Here is a 20,255-nt window from a genome sequence, read left to right on the forward strand (position 1 = left end):
GCCTACTAAAGATAGGAAAAGAAAACTGGCCAATTCCTTCTCTGCAAGGGTGCAATAGCCTGACATCCATGTGTTTTCATCTGACATCCCTTTCTCCAACTCTGTGACATAGGGCAAGAGGTTTGCCCCATTTAACAGATGGGGAAACTGAGGTAGGAGAGGTAGGGAAGAAATTTGGTCTTGGTTCTTGCTCCTGTACTCTCTCCTGAAGTGTGTTTACATTGATGTGGAAGCCCCAGGAGTGGCTGCCAATCCTGAAAATGAAAATTAAAACCTGTTAGGAGAAGAGGGTGGGGACAAATTGATGTCTGATCAGACACCCTCCCAGTACCACCCCTGGGCTCCAAGGGGCCTTCAAAGGACATTTAGACCATTCCCTGCCTCTGTACAGGTTCAGTTGTGCAGTGACGCCTGAACTTGGAGGGACGGTCTGCCTTCCCCATCCCCCTGACTCTTCATCTGTCTCTTGCTACCAATTCTCTTGGGATCTGGAACTATAGCCCCCCAAGCTTGCAAAGGGCAGCTGCTTGCAGCCATTGGTAGCAGTGTGTAGAGTGGGCCTGAGTGACAGTGGGGGAGAATACTCCCTGTGAGGAGTGCCTGACTTTGGGAGAAGGGAGGTTTGGGTCTGAAAGTATGCCAGGAAAAAGAAGCCAATAACCCCTCATCATGCCCTCTAATTCACACCTTGAGAGCTTTCCCTCTCTGCCTCTCCTCTGCTTCAGTTTCCTGTAATTTTGTTTAATGTTTGTTTATTTTTGAGAGAGACAGAGACAGAGTGTGAGCGGGGGAGGAGCAGAGAGAGAGGGAGACACAGAATCTGAAGCAGGGTCCAGGCTCTGAGCTGTCAGCACAGAGCCCGACGCGGGGCTTGAACCCACGAACTGTGAGATCATGACGTGAGCCAAAGTGGGACACTTAACTGACTAAGCCACCCAGGCACCCCCTGTAATTTGGTTTATTTCCCTTCCTATCTTTATCACTTCTTTCCTTTAACCTTCAAAACATTCCAATATATAGACAAGGTACAACTTTTTTTTTTCCTGAACACTTTGAGAGCAAGTTGTTGACATGATGCCCCATCAGCCCCAAATACATGCATATGCGTGTCATACAAACAGGGACATTTCCCTGCATAGCCACACTGTGACCATCAAAATCAGGAGACTAACGTTCTTCCATGATCATTAGCTAGCGCTCAGATCCCGCTTATGTCTGCCACTTGTTGAAATAACATCCCTTAGAGTAAAAGGAATCACCTTCTTAAAAAAATTTTTTAACGTTTATTTTTGAGAGAGAGAGAGAGAGAGAAAGAAAGTGAGCAGGGGAGGGACAGAGAGAGGGAGACGCAGAATCTGAAGCAGGCTCCAGGCTCCAAGCTGTCAGCACAGAGTCTGACGCAGGGCTCGAACTCATGAACCATGAGATCATGTCCTGAGCTGAAGTCAGACACTGAACTAACTGAGCCACCCAGGCGCTCCTAAAAGGACTCAGTTTCAAACCACATGTTGCATTTAGTTGCCACATCTCTGGTTTCCTTCAGGCTGGAGTGGCCAGATGCTCCTCAACTCTTGTTGCCTTGATGCTTGACGATTGCAGGCTAGAGTTCTGTAGAATGTCCCTCAGTTGGGGGCATGTGATGCTTCTGCAAGATTGGGTTCAGATTGTGCCTCCTGGCAGGAGTTCGCGGAGATGCTGTGTCCTTTTTCCTGCATGCTCTTGGGGACATGCAGTTTTGATTTGTCCTGTTACCGACAGCATTTGCTTTGATCACTGCTTCTGGTGATGTCCGCCAGGCTTCTCCATGGTCAAGTTGCTCTTTCTCCCTTTGTAATTAGTAAGATTTTCTGGGTGAAGTGGTTTGAAACCATGTAAATATTTCATTCCTCATCATTAATTTCCTATTTTATTCAATAGGTTACATCTATTATTAAAGGTACTTATTTTGATACACGAATTGTTCCTAATTTGGTCATGGGAGTACCTTTAAGCTGGCTTCTGTGTCCTTTTGACATTCCTTCTTTATTTTTTGTGAGCTTTCTTATTTTCTGGCACTAACGTTCCAGTCTCATCTTGTGCTTTCCACGGCTTTGTTTTAGAATCAGCTGTTTCTCCAAGGAGTCATGAGTCCATTTACTGGACAATGGCATTTAGAAACTAGAATCTGGGGCTAAATGTGCTCATTGATTTTAGGGTGTTGAGGCCCCCAGGCTGCTTCAGTAGAAAGAACTAGAGAATGTGTGTGTGTGTGTGTGTGTGTGTGTGTGTGTGTTTACATACACATTTACATAACGTGTACTTCTGAATCTATCTATACATACTGTCAAGTGTAAGTCCATGTGCTACCCCACCTCCTGCTCTAACCAGCACTGCAGGATCCTCTAACTTTCTCTCTTCCCATGTTTGCAATTCCTTTCTCTGACAGTGAAAAACCTGGCTCCTACTATTCTTCTTTTTTTTTTAAGGTTTATGTATTTTTGAGATAGAGATAGAGATAGAGAGCAACCATGCAAGCGGGGGAGGTGCAGAGAAAAGGGAACAGAGGATCCAAAGCGGGCTTGGAGTTGACAGGCTGACAGAAGCCAGCCTGATGCGGGGCTCAAACTCATGAACCACGAGATCATGACCTGAGCCAAAGTCGGCTGCCCAACCTACTGAGCCACCCAGGCTGCCCTGGCTCCCAGTATTCTTAATATGTTTACTTATTGAAACCATCCCCCTGGATGTACACCATCTCCCATTGTCACCACCTCCTGCCCTATGCAGACGTGTCTGTCACCCCGTGTTGGGCTCTGACACTGGCATGGGTACTCTCCTCTCCCTGCTTAGACTCCAGCTTGCAGAGCCAGGCTGCTTCCCATGCAGCAGCCCTCTCGGCCCCTTGGACTTTGCTCTCCCATCCCAGGCCACCTCTTCATGCCCTGCTTACCACACTGCCCCCACACTGCTCAAGCTTCAACACCCCATGCTGGACTATTGTGCAGGTACACACCCCCTTTCTGGGCTGCCTAGACATCTAGTTTGCTCAGCCGCATTCTTAGCATGCAATCATCCCAGGCACTGTACTTTGATGGCTCACACTTGATTCTCTACTAGTGAGCAAAGGCCCAAGAGGGACAAACCCTTATCTCCAAGTAAATAGCCAACCCCATGCCTCATTCCTCATACATACAGTGTACCGAGGAGGAGGGAACACCAGGCCCAGGGGCCTTTACAAGGCAAAGTTGTTCCACTTCTTCCTTCCTGGGCTTAGCAACAGGTGGGTGGAGCCGGTGAGACCGCCCAGGGCCCTGTCTGCTGCACCCGCTCGCTCAGCCTTGGCATGTGTACTGGAAAGAGGACAGCTTGACTGTACAAATGCTTCCATGGAAATGCTTTTGAAATGTTGCAACAGCCAATTGTGTGGGGCTTGGGAGCGTAGGTGTACAGACATAAATAACAACACAGGACATAAAATACCTGCTACCCAGAATCAATCAATCTCTCTCCCCCTCCACCTCCATACAGCTCCTGGGGCTGGATTTATTCACGTGTAGACACACACCTCCACGAAGCCACCTGCAGTGGTCATGCAGCCTTCACATGGCTTCTTCCACATGCATGGCCCACTCACGTGCTCAGAGACTCCTGTTTGACTTTGACTTCCTCCTTTTCCCTGCTGCGGAGCTGAGTGCGCTACCAAGATGCTTAGAAACGTAGATTTGTTTGTGAAGATTGACATAGGAGCTCAGGGATGGATAAAATTTTTATAGCTCTAGAAACAAAAAGTTATAACCCACTTACTTCTCAGGAAACTCAAGGGAGAAAGTGTATCCCTCCTTTCCTTTCTCTTTTCCTGCCTGTGCACGTCCTAAAGTATTAAGTGTCACAGACGAAGAAGCCTGAGCACACAGCAGAGTGGCAATGGACAGAGCATGCTCCACAACATAACAGTAGAGATGGCTCTGTCCCATCGCTTGGACTTTCTGATCCACCACCTGCTGCCCAGAGAGGAGCTATGTCCCCGCACAGCGTGCAGGGCTATTCGAGGATGAGAGACAGTGTTCACAGAGTGACTAATGCCAGGCTTCGTGTGTGGTAGGTGCTCAAATGTTAAGTGTAGGTCCTTTCAGGCTTCATGTTCTACACTTTGCTCTTTCTTGGCCGCACACGCACCCTGAGACTTTTGGAGATGACGCTTCAATCCTCTGCTGCGGCAGGTTTCCTCCGTGCCCCGGGGCATGCAGCCTTGGGATGGTTCGCCTGATAGGAACCCTGCCACCAGCCACTTGGGATCCGTGGTTGTGAGGAGCACTTGTTTCCGGGGGTGGGGGAATCCTCCTTCCTGCAGCCTTGCCGAGGCTCCCTTCCTTTCCTCTGGGCAATGCAGAGTAGGAGCGTCCTGTCATGTGGCAGCCCTTTGTCCACATCCCCCGACGATGATGACACCCTCCCAGATCCTACACTCTTTGCTTGGTTTGAGCCACTGTCTCCCCCTCACCCTTGGAGTTGTGCTAAGAAATAAGCCCAACCCGGAGACGGGAGGGACCCAGATGCTGTGCTTCTGACACCATGGCTCCAACTTCTTTCCATTAGCAATTGTGGAAAATGCAATGTCATCTGGTGCTGAGATGGAATCAGCTACAGCCTGTCGTCTGTCCGTATCCGTATCTGTTGACTATCAGAATTACTGCCCAGCTGGAGCTCCTAACCTATGTCTTGAATCCAAACGGAGAATCACACTTCTTATTCATATTAGACTTCCTGTTGGTAGATTTGGTCCTTCCTTACAACTACTCAGGCTTTTGAGAGAGCATGGCTCTTCCAGGGTCATTGTTCTCTGCTTGCTGTTCCCACATTTTTGATGGGTGCCCTGGGGTGAGTGTGGAAGCTCTCGTAGGCTGGTCTGTGTTCAGCTCTTGATCAGTGCCTTTGAATACAGCCAAATAGCCAGTGGCAAATCCATACGATAAGGATGCTGTGGGGGCAAGGACTTGTCAGAGCTCCTGTTGGAGGTCCCCACATGGTACACTGCAGGCAGGGGGGTGAAGAGCACTTACTCTGGAACCGGACTTCCTGGTTCACGCTCAGTGCTGCCCGATTAGCTTGTGATCTTGGATACCTTATTTTTTGTGCCTTAGTTCCCCCATCTGTGAAATGGGAGCAACAACATGTCATAGGGTCATTGTGACGATTCCATGTTACTGCACGTAAAACTGTGGCATGCTGAGACAGGCTCCTACAGGCTCCTGAGGGCCAACTGTTAAATTTTCAGTGTATTTGTAGAACAGATGAAGTCACTTTGGTGGCTTGAAATTGGCCACAGTGGGAATATTTACACCACAGAAACAAGCAAATGCTACAAATCAGGGCTACTTTCCCCTGGAGACCTAGTTGTTAAGTATCTACCAACACACCACTGTTAAAACACAATGGTGTCCCATAGGCAGTAAGCAGCCAAGAAATTTTAGCATGGTTATTATTATTTCATTTGTTAACTTGACTAATAACTCTGTCAAAAGAAAAAATGAGATTAATCAGATATAATTTTTTTTAATGAACCTGTACTAGTGACTCCTGGCAATTGCTGCTTCCTTTCCTAACTGCTCGTGAAGAAGCCTATTAATAATCTTAGGGCTGGGTTTCACGCCCTTGTTTCTTCAGGCATTGTTGTGCCACACTCCATGCCCTGTACCAGGTGCTGGGAGCCAATGGTGAACCTGACAGACAAGCTTTTTGCTCAGGTGAAGCTCACTTATCTCACGGAGAAGACAGACATAAGCGCAAGTGAACAGACATCATGATAAAATTACAAATGGTGAAAGGTCTTAGAAAGAAACATGATGGAGTCATTGAGAAAAGTGGGGTGCCCACTTCTGACTGGGGGATCGCAATGGCATGATGGAACTGGCTCACAGTTCACACCCCTTGTGAGAGCTGATTCTGCACTTTTCTTCCCAACTGTGCACGGGTGACATCCCAGCGTGAACAACAGAAATCAGCCATGGTGGAAATATTTACACCACCGACACCAGCAGGTGCCTTTTTCCCCCTCCTGGAGCCAGTTTTAGACACTGACCAGCACAGCACTGGAAGTGCAGAAGCTTCTGGATCGAGGGCACTGAGGCACAGACTTGACTAGTGAAGAAGCCACCTGCTGAGTAGACAGACATGTATCACACAGAGGGACCACTGGTGCCAGCTCCCTGAGATGGAAGACATTTTGTGCCTGTAAACTCTAAGTATTGGGTGACAGTGATACCTGGAATGATTTCAGAGTCCCAGAGCCTAGGGAAGGCTTTGCTGCCTTCTACATTCACACTGATTCAAAAACCCTGTCCAGTACCCCTGCCTTCTTAATCCCTACCCTACTTGGCTAAGCCCCCACAATCCTCTGCCTGTGGCCAATGTGTGGGGTATGTACTCAGGCTGTGCCATGCTAGGGATTCCAAGTGGTGGGTGATAGGTTGGGGTGGGGTGAGTCCCAGGATGGTTTTGATTGCCCAAGTATTAGTCCAGCCAGTGCAGGGTGTCTGGGGAGGGAAGGGCTCAGGCCAAAGCTAGCAGGACTTCAGAGCTCTAGCTAAGCAGAGTAGGCCCTCAGTCCTCAAGGGAGCCAGAGCAGGTCAGGACATGAAGCCAGGCAGATTATGCACTAGGGGCAAGGCAGAAGCTCAAGCCCTATGTTCTTGGGTGAATGGGGGGTTATGGAAGAAAGAGGGGTACCATACTGAAGGTTCTAATATATGGAGGCTACATAGCACACATGGCTCATCTATGCCAGCTCCAGTTATGGGATCTGTTTGCTGCAGGGTATTTTCCAAGTTCCACCAGATATTGGGGGTAAAGTTATTGGTGTCTTCTTTCTGCCACCACCACTGGCCCAAGAATGGGGCTTACACTGACTGACCTTGTAAGAGAGGTTTATCCATGCATCTGGACCTTGGAGAAGATGAGGGCAGAAAGCTGAGGCAAGGCTGATACCAGGGAGGTGTCTCAGTTCCACCTCCACCACCCTGATGGCTCAAGATGGTTCTACCTCTCCTCACCCTACTAACCAACCTGACTGGCCTTCAGGAGAAGGATAGGTTAATCCTTGGCCTTCTCAGGTTTCTTTTCTCCCATCATTCCCAAGCAGCTGCTTGGTGTCCACAACAATCCCACGATTGTTGTGGGTAAGTCAAGTATTATATCCACTGGCAGACAAAGGAGGGGAATCTCAGGGAGGCTGGTGACTTGTACCAGGGTTACACAATTGGCCTAGCCTTTGGCTCTACCTTTTGATTTCTCTAAACTCCAGTTCTCTCATTTAGGTAGATGGAATAATAAAACCAACCACACAGGTTCCTGTGAGGGTTATAGAGATAATGTAAGTGAAATCACTCTGCAAGCTGCTATTCAAATGCCAGCAATTTTTTACTATCACAATTAGGACTAGTTTGAGGATCTTTTGTCTTTGAACCCAAATATCCTTTTTTCAAAATTGCTTATTCATCCATTCATTCATTCAGTAATGATTTTTGAATGTTTGTGAGGGGTCAAGTGCTCTGCTAGGTCTCAGAAATAGGAAACTGAAATAGACAATTAAGAAGAGGAGATCGTAGCCTGGAGGTGAATCAGGCCCCCAGAAGCTGTTTGGCAGCTGGCATGGGTGTCGCCAAAATAGGCCTGTGAACAACATGGAAAAGGAGCTGAGGGGCAGCTGGTGTCCATGCTGTGGTGGGGGTGGCATCAGAGAGGCTCTACCACCTCAGAGCATGCTCCCTGCCTCACACTCATGACCCTCATGCCCACTCCTCCATTACACAAGATCTGCTCTGGGGAACAGAGGACTGTAAACTGGGGAGACTACTAACTCCAGACCTGTAGGGTCACCTGACTCTGATGGACATGTGGGAGGCCCAAATGAGATCAGGCTTGCCCAATTTGTTTTTTGGTTTTTGGTTTTAGGTTTAATTTTTTAAATTTATTTTTAGTTTTTATTTGAGAGAGAGAGAGAGAGAGAGAGAGAGAGAGAGAGAGAGAGAATCTTAAGCAGGCTCCACTCTTAGCATGGAGCCCAACATGGGGCTCGATCTCATGACCCTGGGACCATGACCCGAGCTGAAATCAAGAGTTGGACACTCAACTGACTGAGCCACCCAGTCACCCCATTTTTTTTAAGTCAAACCAATGACCATGAGTCAGAATGGCTAGATTTCTGTAATGAACACTGAAGATGAAAAGAAAACAAATCCAAAAAAAGAAAAAAATCTGGATGTCTTATTTGCATACTTGAAATTACAGGGGAGGATCTCCCAATTTAGAGTTTAGAGTTTATTGCTCCCTGTTGTGCACTTAGTTATGATTAATCATTCCAAAATTCACAAGCCATGGTCCTCTTATTTGAACAAACTTTTGATAATCTTTATGGAATAAAAACATAGCTCCAAAGAGTGACCTTAATGCAACCTTGAGTTAACACAGTATTAGTGATGTGGGGATCAGATTGGGAGCAGAGTTCTACAGCCCATAGCTGCTCAGAACATGAGAATCAGTGGCTAAGATCCCCTTGAAAAAGCTTGACATGTAGAAGGGTTGGATGCCTGCACACTTCTTGGAGCCAATCTGCTGCCATGCACTGGCCAGTAGCCCCTGGTTAGGTGCCATAAAGCCTACCATCAGAGGTAGCATTTTGCAGACTAGGAAATTGAATCTGGGAGTTTAAGTGGTTGCCAGTGGTGACTATAGAAAACAGGAAGAATATCCCTGATGATTCAGCTGGGCAATTATATTTGGGTCCATGGAAACAATGTGGCCTCTTTCTTTAAAAATTGGTCCTAAGGAATTTGTACAAATTCGAGTCAAGCTGGAGGTTGGAGGTACATCTTCTTTATTGGTGTCAGCTACCAGTAAACTTTGCACAATGTCTTTTACATGCTCATACATACTTGAAGAATCAAAGCATTTTGGCACTGCAGAGCATCTTGGGGAATTTTAGGTTCAATCCCCCCCTTTTTTCTTCCTCCAATAAGGAAATCGAGGCCCCAAAGGAGAGGAACTGTTTGATCAAGGTTTGTTTGCTGTCAGCTGGAACAAAAATGAAGTTGTCTGTCTCCAGGGTGCCAACATGAGGTTGTGAAAATTGAGCACTCTACAGAAGCACCTGGGCAAGGGCATGAATGGGGTCTGGAATCCAGTCCACAACTGGCTGAGGGGAAGCCTACCTTTTTCCTTTCACATAAGGCCCATCTACTCACCAAGCCAAAGTAGGGGCTACATCTGCTCTGAGAAATGTTTGGATGCAGAAGGGTGATGTTAAATGAACAGAGACGCAGACTGTTGATTTTTTAATAGGGTTAATTGATTCCGTCTGCCTTTCTGTGACCCACTCTCATTCTCTCTCCCTCTCCCTCTCTCTCTCTCTCTCTCTCTCTCTCCCTCTCCCTCTCTGTCTCTCTGTCTTCTGTCATCTGTCTATCTGTCTTCCTACCTATCATCTGCTGTACCCATAGTGATCAAGATATAGCAACTAATGGATAGAGCACTACTGCAGAGAACAGGGACAGCATTCACTCATGCTGGGGGACACCCAAGGAATATTGGGTACATACCAATCTGTCAGACTGGACTATAAATTCTTGTCCATCTCTGCTTCTTGCCACCCTACTAGAGTCCTGTTCATGGAATCATTCTCAGTGAACCATATACTAGGCACTGAGAGTGGAGGCTGTGGTGTAACCACAGGCAGGAGAACACATCTTCCTGAGATACAAGGAGGTCACGATCTAATGTAAGAGATGGAGCAGACCTATAGCCTCACAGACACATGCAGGCATTAGGGAAGAGCCTGCAAGAAATGTGCAAAGAGAGAAGAAAGGGAAGCCACCTTGAGGGCATCACAGTAAGTGAAATAAGTCAGATAGAGAAAGATAAATACTGTATGATTTCACTAGTAAGTGGAATTTAAAAAACAAAACAAAACCCAGACTCATAGATACAAAGAACAGATTGGTGGTTGCCAGAGGTACGGTAGGGGGTGGTGGGGGAATGGGTGAGGGGGATTAAGAGGTACAAACTTCCAGTTATAAAATAAATAAGTCATGGAGATGTAATGTACTGTATGAGGAATATAGACAATAATCTGTATCAACTTTGTATGGTGACAGATAGTAACTACACTTATGGTGGTGATCAGTTCGCAATGTCAAATCACGGTGCTGTGTGCATGAAATTAATATCATATGATATGTCAGCTATTCTTCAACAACAACAAATTTGCAAAAGTAAGACAAACCAGGCTTTGCACTCAAATAATGAGGCAGGTGGGCCAGGCATGTATTTGTCAGTTCTTTTTCAGAATGAGAAATAAGTTAGGCACTCGATTTGCATTTTCAAAAATCCCTTACTTTGTCCCTGTGTGAATCCTCTTGGTTCATCCTGCATCCTGCTTTTGCTTGAGCTCCTGCTCTTAAGTTGTGGAGCCCCCAGAGAAGCAGAGCTTTGATATCTCCTCTTCCTACCCCTTCTGAACATTTTGGAAGTGACTAGGCCTTCCTTAGGGGTAGGGCTCATGAGTAGCATCCAAGAAAGCCGCACAAGCTGGGGGCCTCACTTTAGAGTGATCAGGGCCACGTGCTCGCTTCGGCAGCACATATACTAGAGTGATCAGGGCCAATATGCTTCTGCAAAGTGTCTGACTCCTTACAGAGGAGGCCTTATCTGATTAAGCCTTGATTAAATGCCAGATATCAAAGAGAAAATCATCATTAGAGGCTACTAATGGGCATTCCATCACCTGTGTTTTCAATGTGAAGACATGAAGCAAAACCAGTGACCTGTGTGCCCTTTGTCATGCAGCAACCTCTAATCCAAATTAATTTTAATGAAGCTTAGATTCAGGACAGATCTGTTCTCTTTGTGTGTATGTATGTGTTTTTTTTCCACTCCTGAGTACAAGCTATTGTTCAATTTTCCCAGCAAAGCTCAGGCATGGTGTGATTTTTCAGAAGATGGTGCAGAAAGAGAATTTCAGAGCATGAATATGTGTATCCTTTCAGAGGAAATGTTCAGATGGAATCAGCCAACCAATACATCACCCTGTCGATTTCACAGCAACATCTAAGATAGTATTTGCTATGATCTTTACGGCAACAAATGTAAAAAGAGACTCCAAAATTATGTGTACGACTGTGTCAAATGATCAAAACCCCAAATAAGAAGTTTCCCTGCCACAGAAGGATAGAAAGGTCTTGGAAGTGACTTATGAGCAGAGGCCACTAAGAGCAGCAGAGTGTTCCCAACCATATCCCATTCACTTCTCTATCAGCTGGTCAGCAAGGCAGGGGAATGTCAGATGATGTCTACCTTCTGTTGAGCCCCGGCTAAGAACCTGGCACTTCACATTTGCTGTTTCATCAGATCAGTTCAACTACCCACTCAGTAGATACTATTCTCCCTGCTTATTCTCTGGGGAATCATAGTTCAGTTAGGTCAAGTAACCTTTGGAAAGTCCTATAGTTAATAATGAGAAGATCAGGATTTAAACTCCCGACTACAGAGCCCATGCTCTTGTCAAGACACAAAGTTGCCTTCCTCATGAACCCACTGGGAGATGAGCCCTGGATGTGAACAGATGCAAGAGCAATAGGTATCCTTGCCCTTTGGATTTGGACCATCATGGCAGCCTAAAATGGGATGGGCACCATGATCAGAGTGTTAGAGTCATAGCATATCAGACCTGGTCTCTACTTCCACAGCCACCATTTAACATCTCTAAGCTTCAGTTCTGAATGAGTATAATAATAATGCGTTTACTTCATAGAGTTGCTGGGAAGACCACATTATAGGGTGTATATCACAAGCTTGGCACAGGGCCAGACGCATAGTGACTGCTCAGTAGATTTTAGGAAGAAAACACACAAGTAGTTTGCAGTTCTTTTTGTATAACTAGCTTGGTGAGGGATGAGGTACGTCACATCTTAAAAGCAGAATCAGAACAGGGATAAAACCTGTAGGTCTGGCCCTGATGTGGGATGCTCATGGTTCCAGGCTAGGGTCCCTGCAAAGTGTGGCCGTGGGGTTCATATTTTCCAGTCATCACCATATTTAAGGGTAAAGTGGAAGAGGTGGAGCTGCCTGTGGAGAAGGTAGACATCATCATCAGCGAGTGGATGGGCTACTGTCTGTTCTATGAGTCAATGCTCAACACGGTGATCTTTGCCAGGGACAAGTGGCTGGTAAGTGTCCTGCATGCTGTCCCCTTGTTGGTCTGCTGGCTGTCCTGCTGCTCTACCCTTGGCCGACAGTCTAGGAAGAACATGAGTACTCCAGAGAGAGGTTGAGCTAAAAGGTCACCTCCTCCAGAACCCTCTCTTTAAACCAGATCTGCTTTAGAGGACAGAATGATGGTACCTGGGTCCAACATATCTATCACATTATTCTGTAGGTCTATCCTTGGCCTCTTTGGTCATAAACAACACCCATTCTCTGTTGTCAAGACAAAAATATATTCTGATCAACAGGTGCTTAGGACTTATTTGGCTGCCAGGGAGCTGAGCATGCTTATGACCTTGGCTTCTCTGGGCTAAAGGTTATAACATCTTTTGCTGTTCCTCATAGACTAACATTTTCCCCAGTTCATTTGTTCTATTAACTCTACCTAAGTCCCTCAAATTCTCCTAGTTCCCAAAGAAAAACTGAGCATTGCCATCCTAACCCTAACCCTGGCCAAGGTGACAGTCTGCTGAATGAGAAATGCTGGCAAGGGGGTGCCTGTCTGGTGACTCTATGTGCAGTTCAAAATGTGATGTCTTTGTCAGGTGAATAGATTACGAGACCCATTTCCCCACAATTCATCAACAGAAACCTGGAGGGCTTATGTTTCCAGACCGGGCAGCATTGTACGTGGTAGCAATTGAAGACAGACAGTACAAGGACTTCAAAATCCACTGTAAGTTACCTTTTAAGTTTTCATTGGATATTTTTTTTGTACATTTGGGGTTGGAGACACTTCATTGGCCCTGAGATGAGCATCTGATCTCATGAATATAGCTGCTATGCCTATGGAGAGTTTACCTGTGACTTATTCTGGATTCTTCTCTCTAAATGTTTTCTTCTAGTCCCAAGGGTGGGAGGTCTACAGAGAGAAAATAAGCAATACAGCTGGTATAAGATGCATATCCTGGACTGAGAGAATGAATGCAATGTGAATGAAAAATGAATTGAAGCAGCTGAAGCTGATTTTTTGCAGAGCACATCAGGCCAGCTGGCTGGGATCCTGTGGAGGTTCAGTTATCTCAAAAGTCCACCACAGAGGGTCAGAAATGGCAGATTCCTAGCCAGGTCGACCATTCTCAATCCTGTCTCCATGCTACTCAAATTCTTCTTTGAGGTTCTTTTGGGGGAATGGACAGCAGTGGGGGTGGGAAGAGATGGAGACTGTGTGTGTGCACATGGGTACATGCATATGTGTGTGTGCATGTTGGGCGTCTCATATCCAAACCTATATTTATACTGCTTTATCACCCGAAACCTTGTTCTCTTAGGGAAAAAAAGCAAGCAAACAAAAAAAACAAACAACCTCTCCAATGTTTTATCTGGTCCAAAAGGGATGCTTTGTTCTTTTCAATTTAGAGGGTAGCATTTCTTGGTGACACAAGTTAGGTCTTCAAGCTTATTCCAAATGTGTTTTTGTAAGTTAGAAATGGCCATGTCTCCTCAACCAGAGCTAAACATGACAAAGGAGTAAAGAACCCCTCACACAGGCAAGCACGTGCATGATCCAACCCCAAGCATGAGGCAGAAACTCCACACAGTGATGGAGTCAGTAGACCTGCGGTTCCTACCCCTGCAGTGAACAAACCCTCCTTGGCAAGATTACCATGGAAGGGTTCACAGACTGAACATATGCTCAACGCCTTCTGCCCTGGGAGGCAGAGACTCCAGAGTTTGACAGAGTACTGCTCCATTGATTCACACAATTGCCATCTAAGTATTGCTAGTGCCCAACAATACCTCAGCTGGACTGTGCTATGGAATGTGAATATTTGTGTGTGTATGTTCAAACCCTTCTGGAAATATAACATCAAAACACAGATCACATTTGATGATAATATAACATCAGAGCCAGATCCAGGAGAAGACAGTAATGGGACAGTTATTTGAAGCTCTATGGCCTCTGCCTTCAGCCAGTCTGGTGTCATTTCTAACATTTGATGAGCAATGAGAGGGAAGGTGGCCTAGGTTAGATGATCATGATTCAAAGACTGTCAACCCTGGGTTCAAATCCTACCTGGATGACTGGAAACAAATTCTCTAACCCCTTTGACCTCAGAGATTATATTGTCAATCCCATACACTAGCACCATGAGGATTAAGTGAGATGATGTATATCAAAGGATGTGACAGTTCCTGGTGGTATATGGCACCAGACTGGACCTAGGCTCTGAACATGTCACTAAGCCCCTTCTTGTTTGTAGCTCTGGCAAGCGAGACTGACTGCCAAGCTTGTTGGCCTCTGGTGGCTCAGAATGTAGGACAGGTGTGCTCTCACAGTAGATTGCAGAAACAACTCAACAGTGAACATTGATCAAATGCATGTAAAATGGGGCATATTTTGCCCTGGAGCTGCATTATAATGCAGCTTTTGGAGTTCTTTCTGTGTAACTATACTGAATAGTGTTTTGAGGAGAAACTTCAGGTGCATTCTTCATTCTTATGTGTAAATATTTATTGAGTCCTGACCCAGGGCACAGCTCTTTAAGGAACTTTTTCATGGTTTAAAAGCAAACATACCTTGCCCTCTTCCTTCCCCTGGATTGTGTTTGGGAACCTGTGGCATATGCATGTTGTAATGAGCCAGCTGGAGCTGGAGAGGACCCTGGGCAGACCCTGGGAGGTGCAAGAGGGCAATTGCTGCCACTCAGATGCTAGTCCAGGACTGGAGATCATGTGATTTAATCTCACACTGCTCACTTCAATTTTCATAGCTTCTGGGAATGGAAAAAAAATTACATCAGCCTCCTTTTTCCTCATAAAATGTTTGCTCTGGAGTCTTCTATCCAACCTCTGCCCCTCCAAAAAACCTCAACCCCCCCAAATAAAAATCATACATACATTTAAAATTTAAAACACTGTGAAGTTTTCCATTTAAAAATTTTTTAATGATATGTTTTTGTTTTTAGTAAAGGAAGTGAGCCCGTTTAGAAATCTGTTTCAAATAAACAGAGATTTTGGTTACTCTGAGTTCTAAATCAAAAGTAAAGCATAAAGGTTGCTGGTTGCTAAGGGAACAATTGTAAGCAAATTTCAAGAACCAGCTAAAAGAAAAATCTTAAAGTGGGGCAGGAGAATGAGACCAGCCTAGACCCTTTCATAAAGTAAATTGTTACAAAACAGCTTCCTCCTTGCCTCTCCCTTTCCCTTCTCCCCTCTTCCCCTCCTTCCCTCCCCTATCCCCTATTCCCTCCCCTCTCCTTTCTTCTCTCCTTTCCTTTCTCAACCACATGCAACATGGAAACACAAGAATGAGTGAAACACAGAAGTTGCCTTCAATATGCTCATCAACTGCTAGAGAACACACACAAAAAGAGAAGTGAATGATTGGCATGTACTAGACTCACAGTACATATTTTGTTGAGTGAATGAATGAACAAATAAAGGAATGAAAATAAATAGTAAAACAATGTTCAAGGTGTTTAACCCCAAGAGAGGAGCAACCTTTATTTATTTATTTTTACATTTCTGCTATCGAGATTTATAGAATCTTAAAACTGGAAGGAAATGTGGTCAGTGTTGCATTTGATTTCTTAGCCAATACATGAACCTCACCCAATACGTGAATCTACAACCTACTGAGAGTCAGAGACATGGGGACCAGCTTTCTGGCTCATGAGAAGACGAAAAGGAAGGCCTCCTATGGAGTCAGTGGTGCCTGCTACTGGAGGGTTGAAAGGCAGGACCACTTGGAGGACTCAGTTGCTTTCCATGGGGTTCTTTTCCAACTTCACCCCCAACATCCAGAGTTCTATCCTCTGGCTGTCTCTGATTTTATAGAAGGAGTTGATTCCATTCTTGAGAGACTGAAATGTATGAAAGTTTTCCCTTCTGTCTAGAAGAGAAACTGTAATTAGCATCTCATGGCACTTGCTCTATTTTTTTTTTATCTCTGAGCACATTCTGAGGCAGCCCCATTAGCTCTAGCAGAGAAACCCAAGTCGTGGGGCCAGGGTGGGAAAGGAGGATGTAGCTACAGCTCTCTCCAATGAAATGTAAAACGTGTTCTCTAGTGCTTCATATTTCTTTTTCTGCAAATTGCTTTTGAGATATTCTTTTTATTTTGATACTCATCAGGTTGACTCTGATGTGTCTATGTGAGTTTTTCTTTGTATTTATCCCACTTGGTATTCTATAGCATTCTTGGATTGGTGGGCTGATGATTTCATTCATTTAGGAAAATTTTCAGTCATTATCTCTTCAAATATTTTTTTCTGCCTGATTTCTCTTTCTCTTCTTCGGGGAGTCCAATTACACATATATTAGATACTGTTTGATATTGCCCCATGGATCTTGGGTGTTATATATGTTTTTTTTTCTTTTATTTTTCTCTTTGTATTTAAGTTTGGGTAATTTTTATTGACCTATTTTGAGGTTTATTCATTATTTCCTCTGATGTCTGCATTCTGTTAGTAAGCACATTGAAAGAATTCTTCTTCTCTGATATGTGATTTTCATTTCTAACATTTCCATCAGCTCATTTTTAGTTTCTGTCTCACCAGTGAAATTCTCCATCTGTTCATGCATGTTTTTCCATTAGATTCTTTAACATACTTATTATAGGTACTTTAAAGTCTCCATTGGATAATTCCAATATCTGGGCTGTCTCTAAGTCTGGTTCTGTTGACTGTTATTTTCTTCTGATTATGGGTCATATTTTTTTCCTTTATCATTCACCTTGTAATTTTTTCTTAATGCTGGGCATTGTCAGTAAAGGCACAATAGAGACAGATGCACAGCATTTATGCCCAGAAAAGAGTATGCTTTTTCCTCTGTCAGGCTGTTAAAGTGGAAATTTGAGTCAATCTAGTCTGTAATGATGATAGGTCTGGGCTTTGTTGTTGCCTTAGTTGCATTCATTATACCACAGGGCAGTCCTTTTCAAGAGTTTGGTTTTTAATCCATTAACAAAAGTTCACAGGTCTTTCTGATGTTATTTTTTTCAATTTAAATAAGAAAATTATTAAAAATATTTTTGGGTAGACAATAGCCCTCACTCCACATACACTCAGGCAATAGACAAGAAATTGCAGCAAAAAACAAACCTATTTGATTTGTTGTTGTCCCATCCCTGAGCCACATATATTAAAGGAGCTAGTGGGAAATGAACAGTTAGCAGAAAGAAGAGAAAACTAATCTAATGTCCTGGGTGAACTTTCTCCTGAATAATTGAAGACAGGGTAGTTTAGCTGGGGAGAAAAATAGGAATTAACCTCTGAAAAAGTAACTAAAACACTGGGCATTGCAAAGCAATGTAGACATTAAATATTTGGGAATTAAATTTAATTTAAAAAGCATTATTTGTGCACTTGTATTGTGCTAGATGCTGGCCTATAGGTGTTGAGAATATAGAAGTAGTCCCATTGTTGGGAGTGGTTAGGAAAGGTTTCACAAAAGCATAAGACATTAAGCTCATCATTTCACAACTGCATGGGCCTTTAAAGATCATCTAACACAAAGTTTTTCACACTCTGGTTGGAATTACCTATATAGATTTGTAAAATCCCAGCTTCCTCGATGCCAAATCTGGAGATTCTGATTCAGTAGGTCTGGTTTGGGCCCAGGAATTTGTATTTTTAAAAAGTGTACCAGATGATTTTGGAGCACAGAAGCACTGAACCAAACTCCTCACTTTTACAAGCAAGCCTAGATAAAAGGATTGATCTGTCCATGGTCACACAGCTGAGGTGGTGGCAAAGCCCAGAGCTCAAGCCACATAATGATAACAACTATTATGTATCAGCAGCTATGTGCCAGACATTGTCTTATGCACTTTGCATATATTATCACATTTAAACCTCATAACAACCAAATAGAGTCATTGTAATTATATAATAATCTCTATTTTAAAGAAGAAACCAACTCTTTGAGAGGTAAATTTTCACTGAGATTACATAGGAAATATATGGCAGAGCCTCGATTTGAACTCTGAAGCTTAGGACTTTAACCATTATGCACAGAGACTTCTTGGATATTTGCCCAACAGTTGCCCTACACCTCAGCTTAAGGCAGGGCTGAGAGAGGAAGGAACAGGAACATGACAGCAGGTTCCTTAAGGAAGGATTTTACATGAAGGCAGCGTGTTTAGTGTAAATGTTTTGTCTGGAGAGAGGACAGATAGCTATTTCCAGAATCTAGAAGGGGGTCTTCTCTGAAACATGTCCCATTGCCAACCAAACAGTTTCCTTCTCCAAAAGTAAATTCCAACTGGGAATTTGGCACCAACCTTAGGTGATTTAATGGTATATGACTGACATCTTATCCTCAAGCCAGAATTCACAAGGGCTTGTCCTCTGGGAGATGATTTTCTCTGCCTCTTCTCCCTGAGGAAGGTCTTTGTGTGCCTTAGAAAAGAGTCAAAGAGGCACAGCTGACCGTCCCCACCTCCCTCTTCACATACCTCCTCTCCTAAACATACAGAAACATAGTTCCCTAAGGTAACATTTATTTGATGCACATTTTAAAAGGAAACTTAATCCCATAAGATTTTGAGAAAAGCATCTTTACTTTGATGCATTTCTAGACTCATCTGAATAAACAGACAAATGAAATTCAGCTGCTCAGTAACTAAAATCTCTGCTTAGGCCACCCTCTGCAGTACAAGGAAAGGAAATTGCATTCCTGGTTGCTGTCACAACTGGGTCATTGCAGCTGAAGAGTCAGGGGAGAAGCTGGGGTGAGCCTTAGCTCCACCATCTCTCTGAGTGTGATCTTGGCCCAGATACTGTGTGTGAGCCAGATGCCAACTTCTCCCAGCCTGTTTCCTTGACTGTCAGATAGAAGTATCCCCTTGAGGTTGCTGGGTATATTAAATGAAGAGTCTAGGGGTGCCTGGGTGATTCAGTCAGTTAAGTGTCTGACTCTTGATTTTGCCTCAGGTCATGATCTCAGGGTTCATGAGATGGAGCCCCACTTCGGGCTCTGCACTGACAATGTGGAGCCTGCTTGGGATTTCTTTCTCTCTCCCCCTCTCTCTCCTCCTCTGCCCGCTTGCATTTTCTCTCTCTAAGTAAGTAAACATAAAAAAATGAAGAGTCTAGCCTGAGCTAGGTGGCCAATCAATGGTAGCAATGATTATCACCATTTAAGGATGATCTTAGGCCATTAGATGTACATTCATTTACTCACCAACCCTGCACCCTACATCTTTCTCCCTCTCAAAGCACCTTATGAGCAGCTACAAGGGGCCAATGAGCACCACTGGGATGGTTGTGCACTACTTGGGGCTTATTTCTTATGGGATGGATTCCTAGTGAGTGCATCATGGCATATGAGAAAGGCAAAGATGTTCATGGACCCACTCTCCCCTTTCATTTTTCAGTTGAGAAAACTGAGGTTCAGAGAGGTTAGGGAATTAGCCCAAGGCCCTGGCCAGTAAGTGGTGGTGCTGGGATTCAAACTAGCCTATACCATTTTAAGAGCCCATGTTTCTTCATGCTTTGTTAAAGGTTCGGTGGGTGAGGTCAGGAGAAGGGACAAAGATGGGTCTTCTAAGTATGCAGAACGGCTTGAACAAAGGCACCAAGATAGAAACGTCAATGGCAAATAAGACTTTGTAGGAGACTCTTTTGGCTCAGAGGGAGGGACAGGAAAGTAGACACAGGAAGAGTCAGGCAATTTGGATTCTGGTCTTGGCCTGTGGAAGACCTGCTTCCTGTGATATTCTAGCTGTGTGGCCATAGAGAAGTTTCTCAGCCCCTCTGATCTTTAGTTTTCCTAACCATCAAGTGAGATCTGTACATACTGCCAAGCTCTCCACCCAGACAAGCAATTTTTCTATTCTGATGCAGGGAACATGAGCTGTCCCTTGCTCTCTTGGACATGCTGTGCTCTAGTATTCAGGAGAGCTGGGAATACTTCTGGAGGTCCTGCTGCTGGCCCTCATGTCTCACTCTGTTTTCACAGGGTGGGAGAATGTCTATGGCTTTGATATGACCTGTATCCGGGATGTCGCCATGAAGGAGCCCCTGGTGGACATCGTGGATCCAAAACAAGTGGTGACCAATGCCTGTTTAATAAAG

General features: G+C 44.6%; 1 protein-coding gene across 1 annotated transcript in view; it reads left to right on the forward strand.

Moving 5' to 3' along the window:
* Positions 1-20,255, forward strand: part of PRMT8 (protein arginine methyltransferase 8) — a 96,041-nt gene that overhangs the window by 60,124 nt on the left and 15,662 nt on the right. The window contains exons 5-7 of the mRNA XM_047867459.1: positions 12,055-12,197; positions 12,823-12,910; positions 20,140-20,255. Coding sequence (XP_047723415.1) covers positions 12,055-12,197; positions 12,823-12,910; positions 20,140-20,255 — 347 coding nt within the window. The remainder of the gene's footprint in view (positions 1-12,054; positions 12,198-12,822; positions 12,911-20,139) is intronic.

Source organism: Prionailurus viverrinus, chromosome B4 (genome assembly GCF_022837055.1).
Source record: "Prionailurus viverrinus isolate Anna chromosome B4, UM_Priviv_1.0, whole genome shotgun sequence".
In the NCBI taxonomy this organism is placed as follows: Eukaryota; Metazoa; Chordata; class Mammalia; order Carnivora; family Felidae; genus Prionailurus; species Prionailurus viverrinus.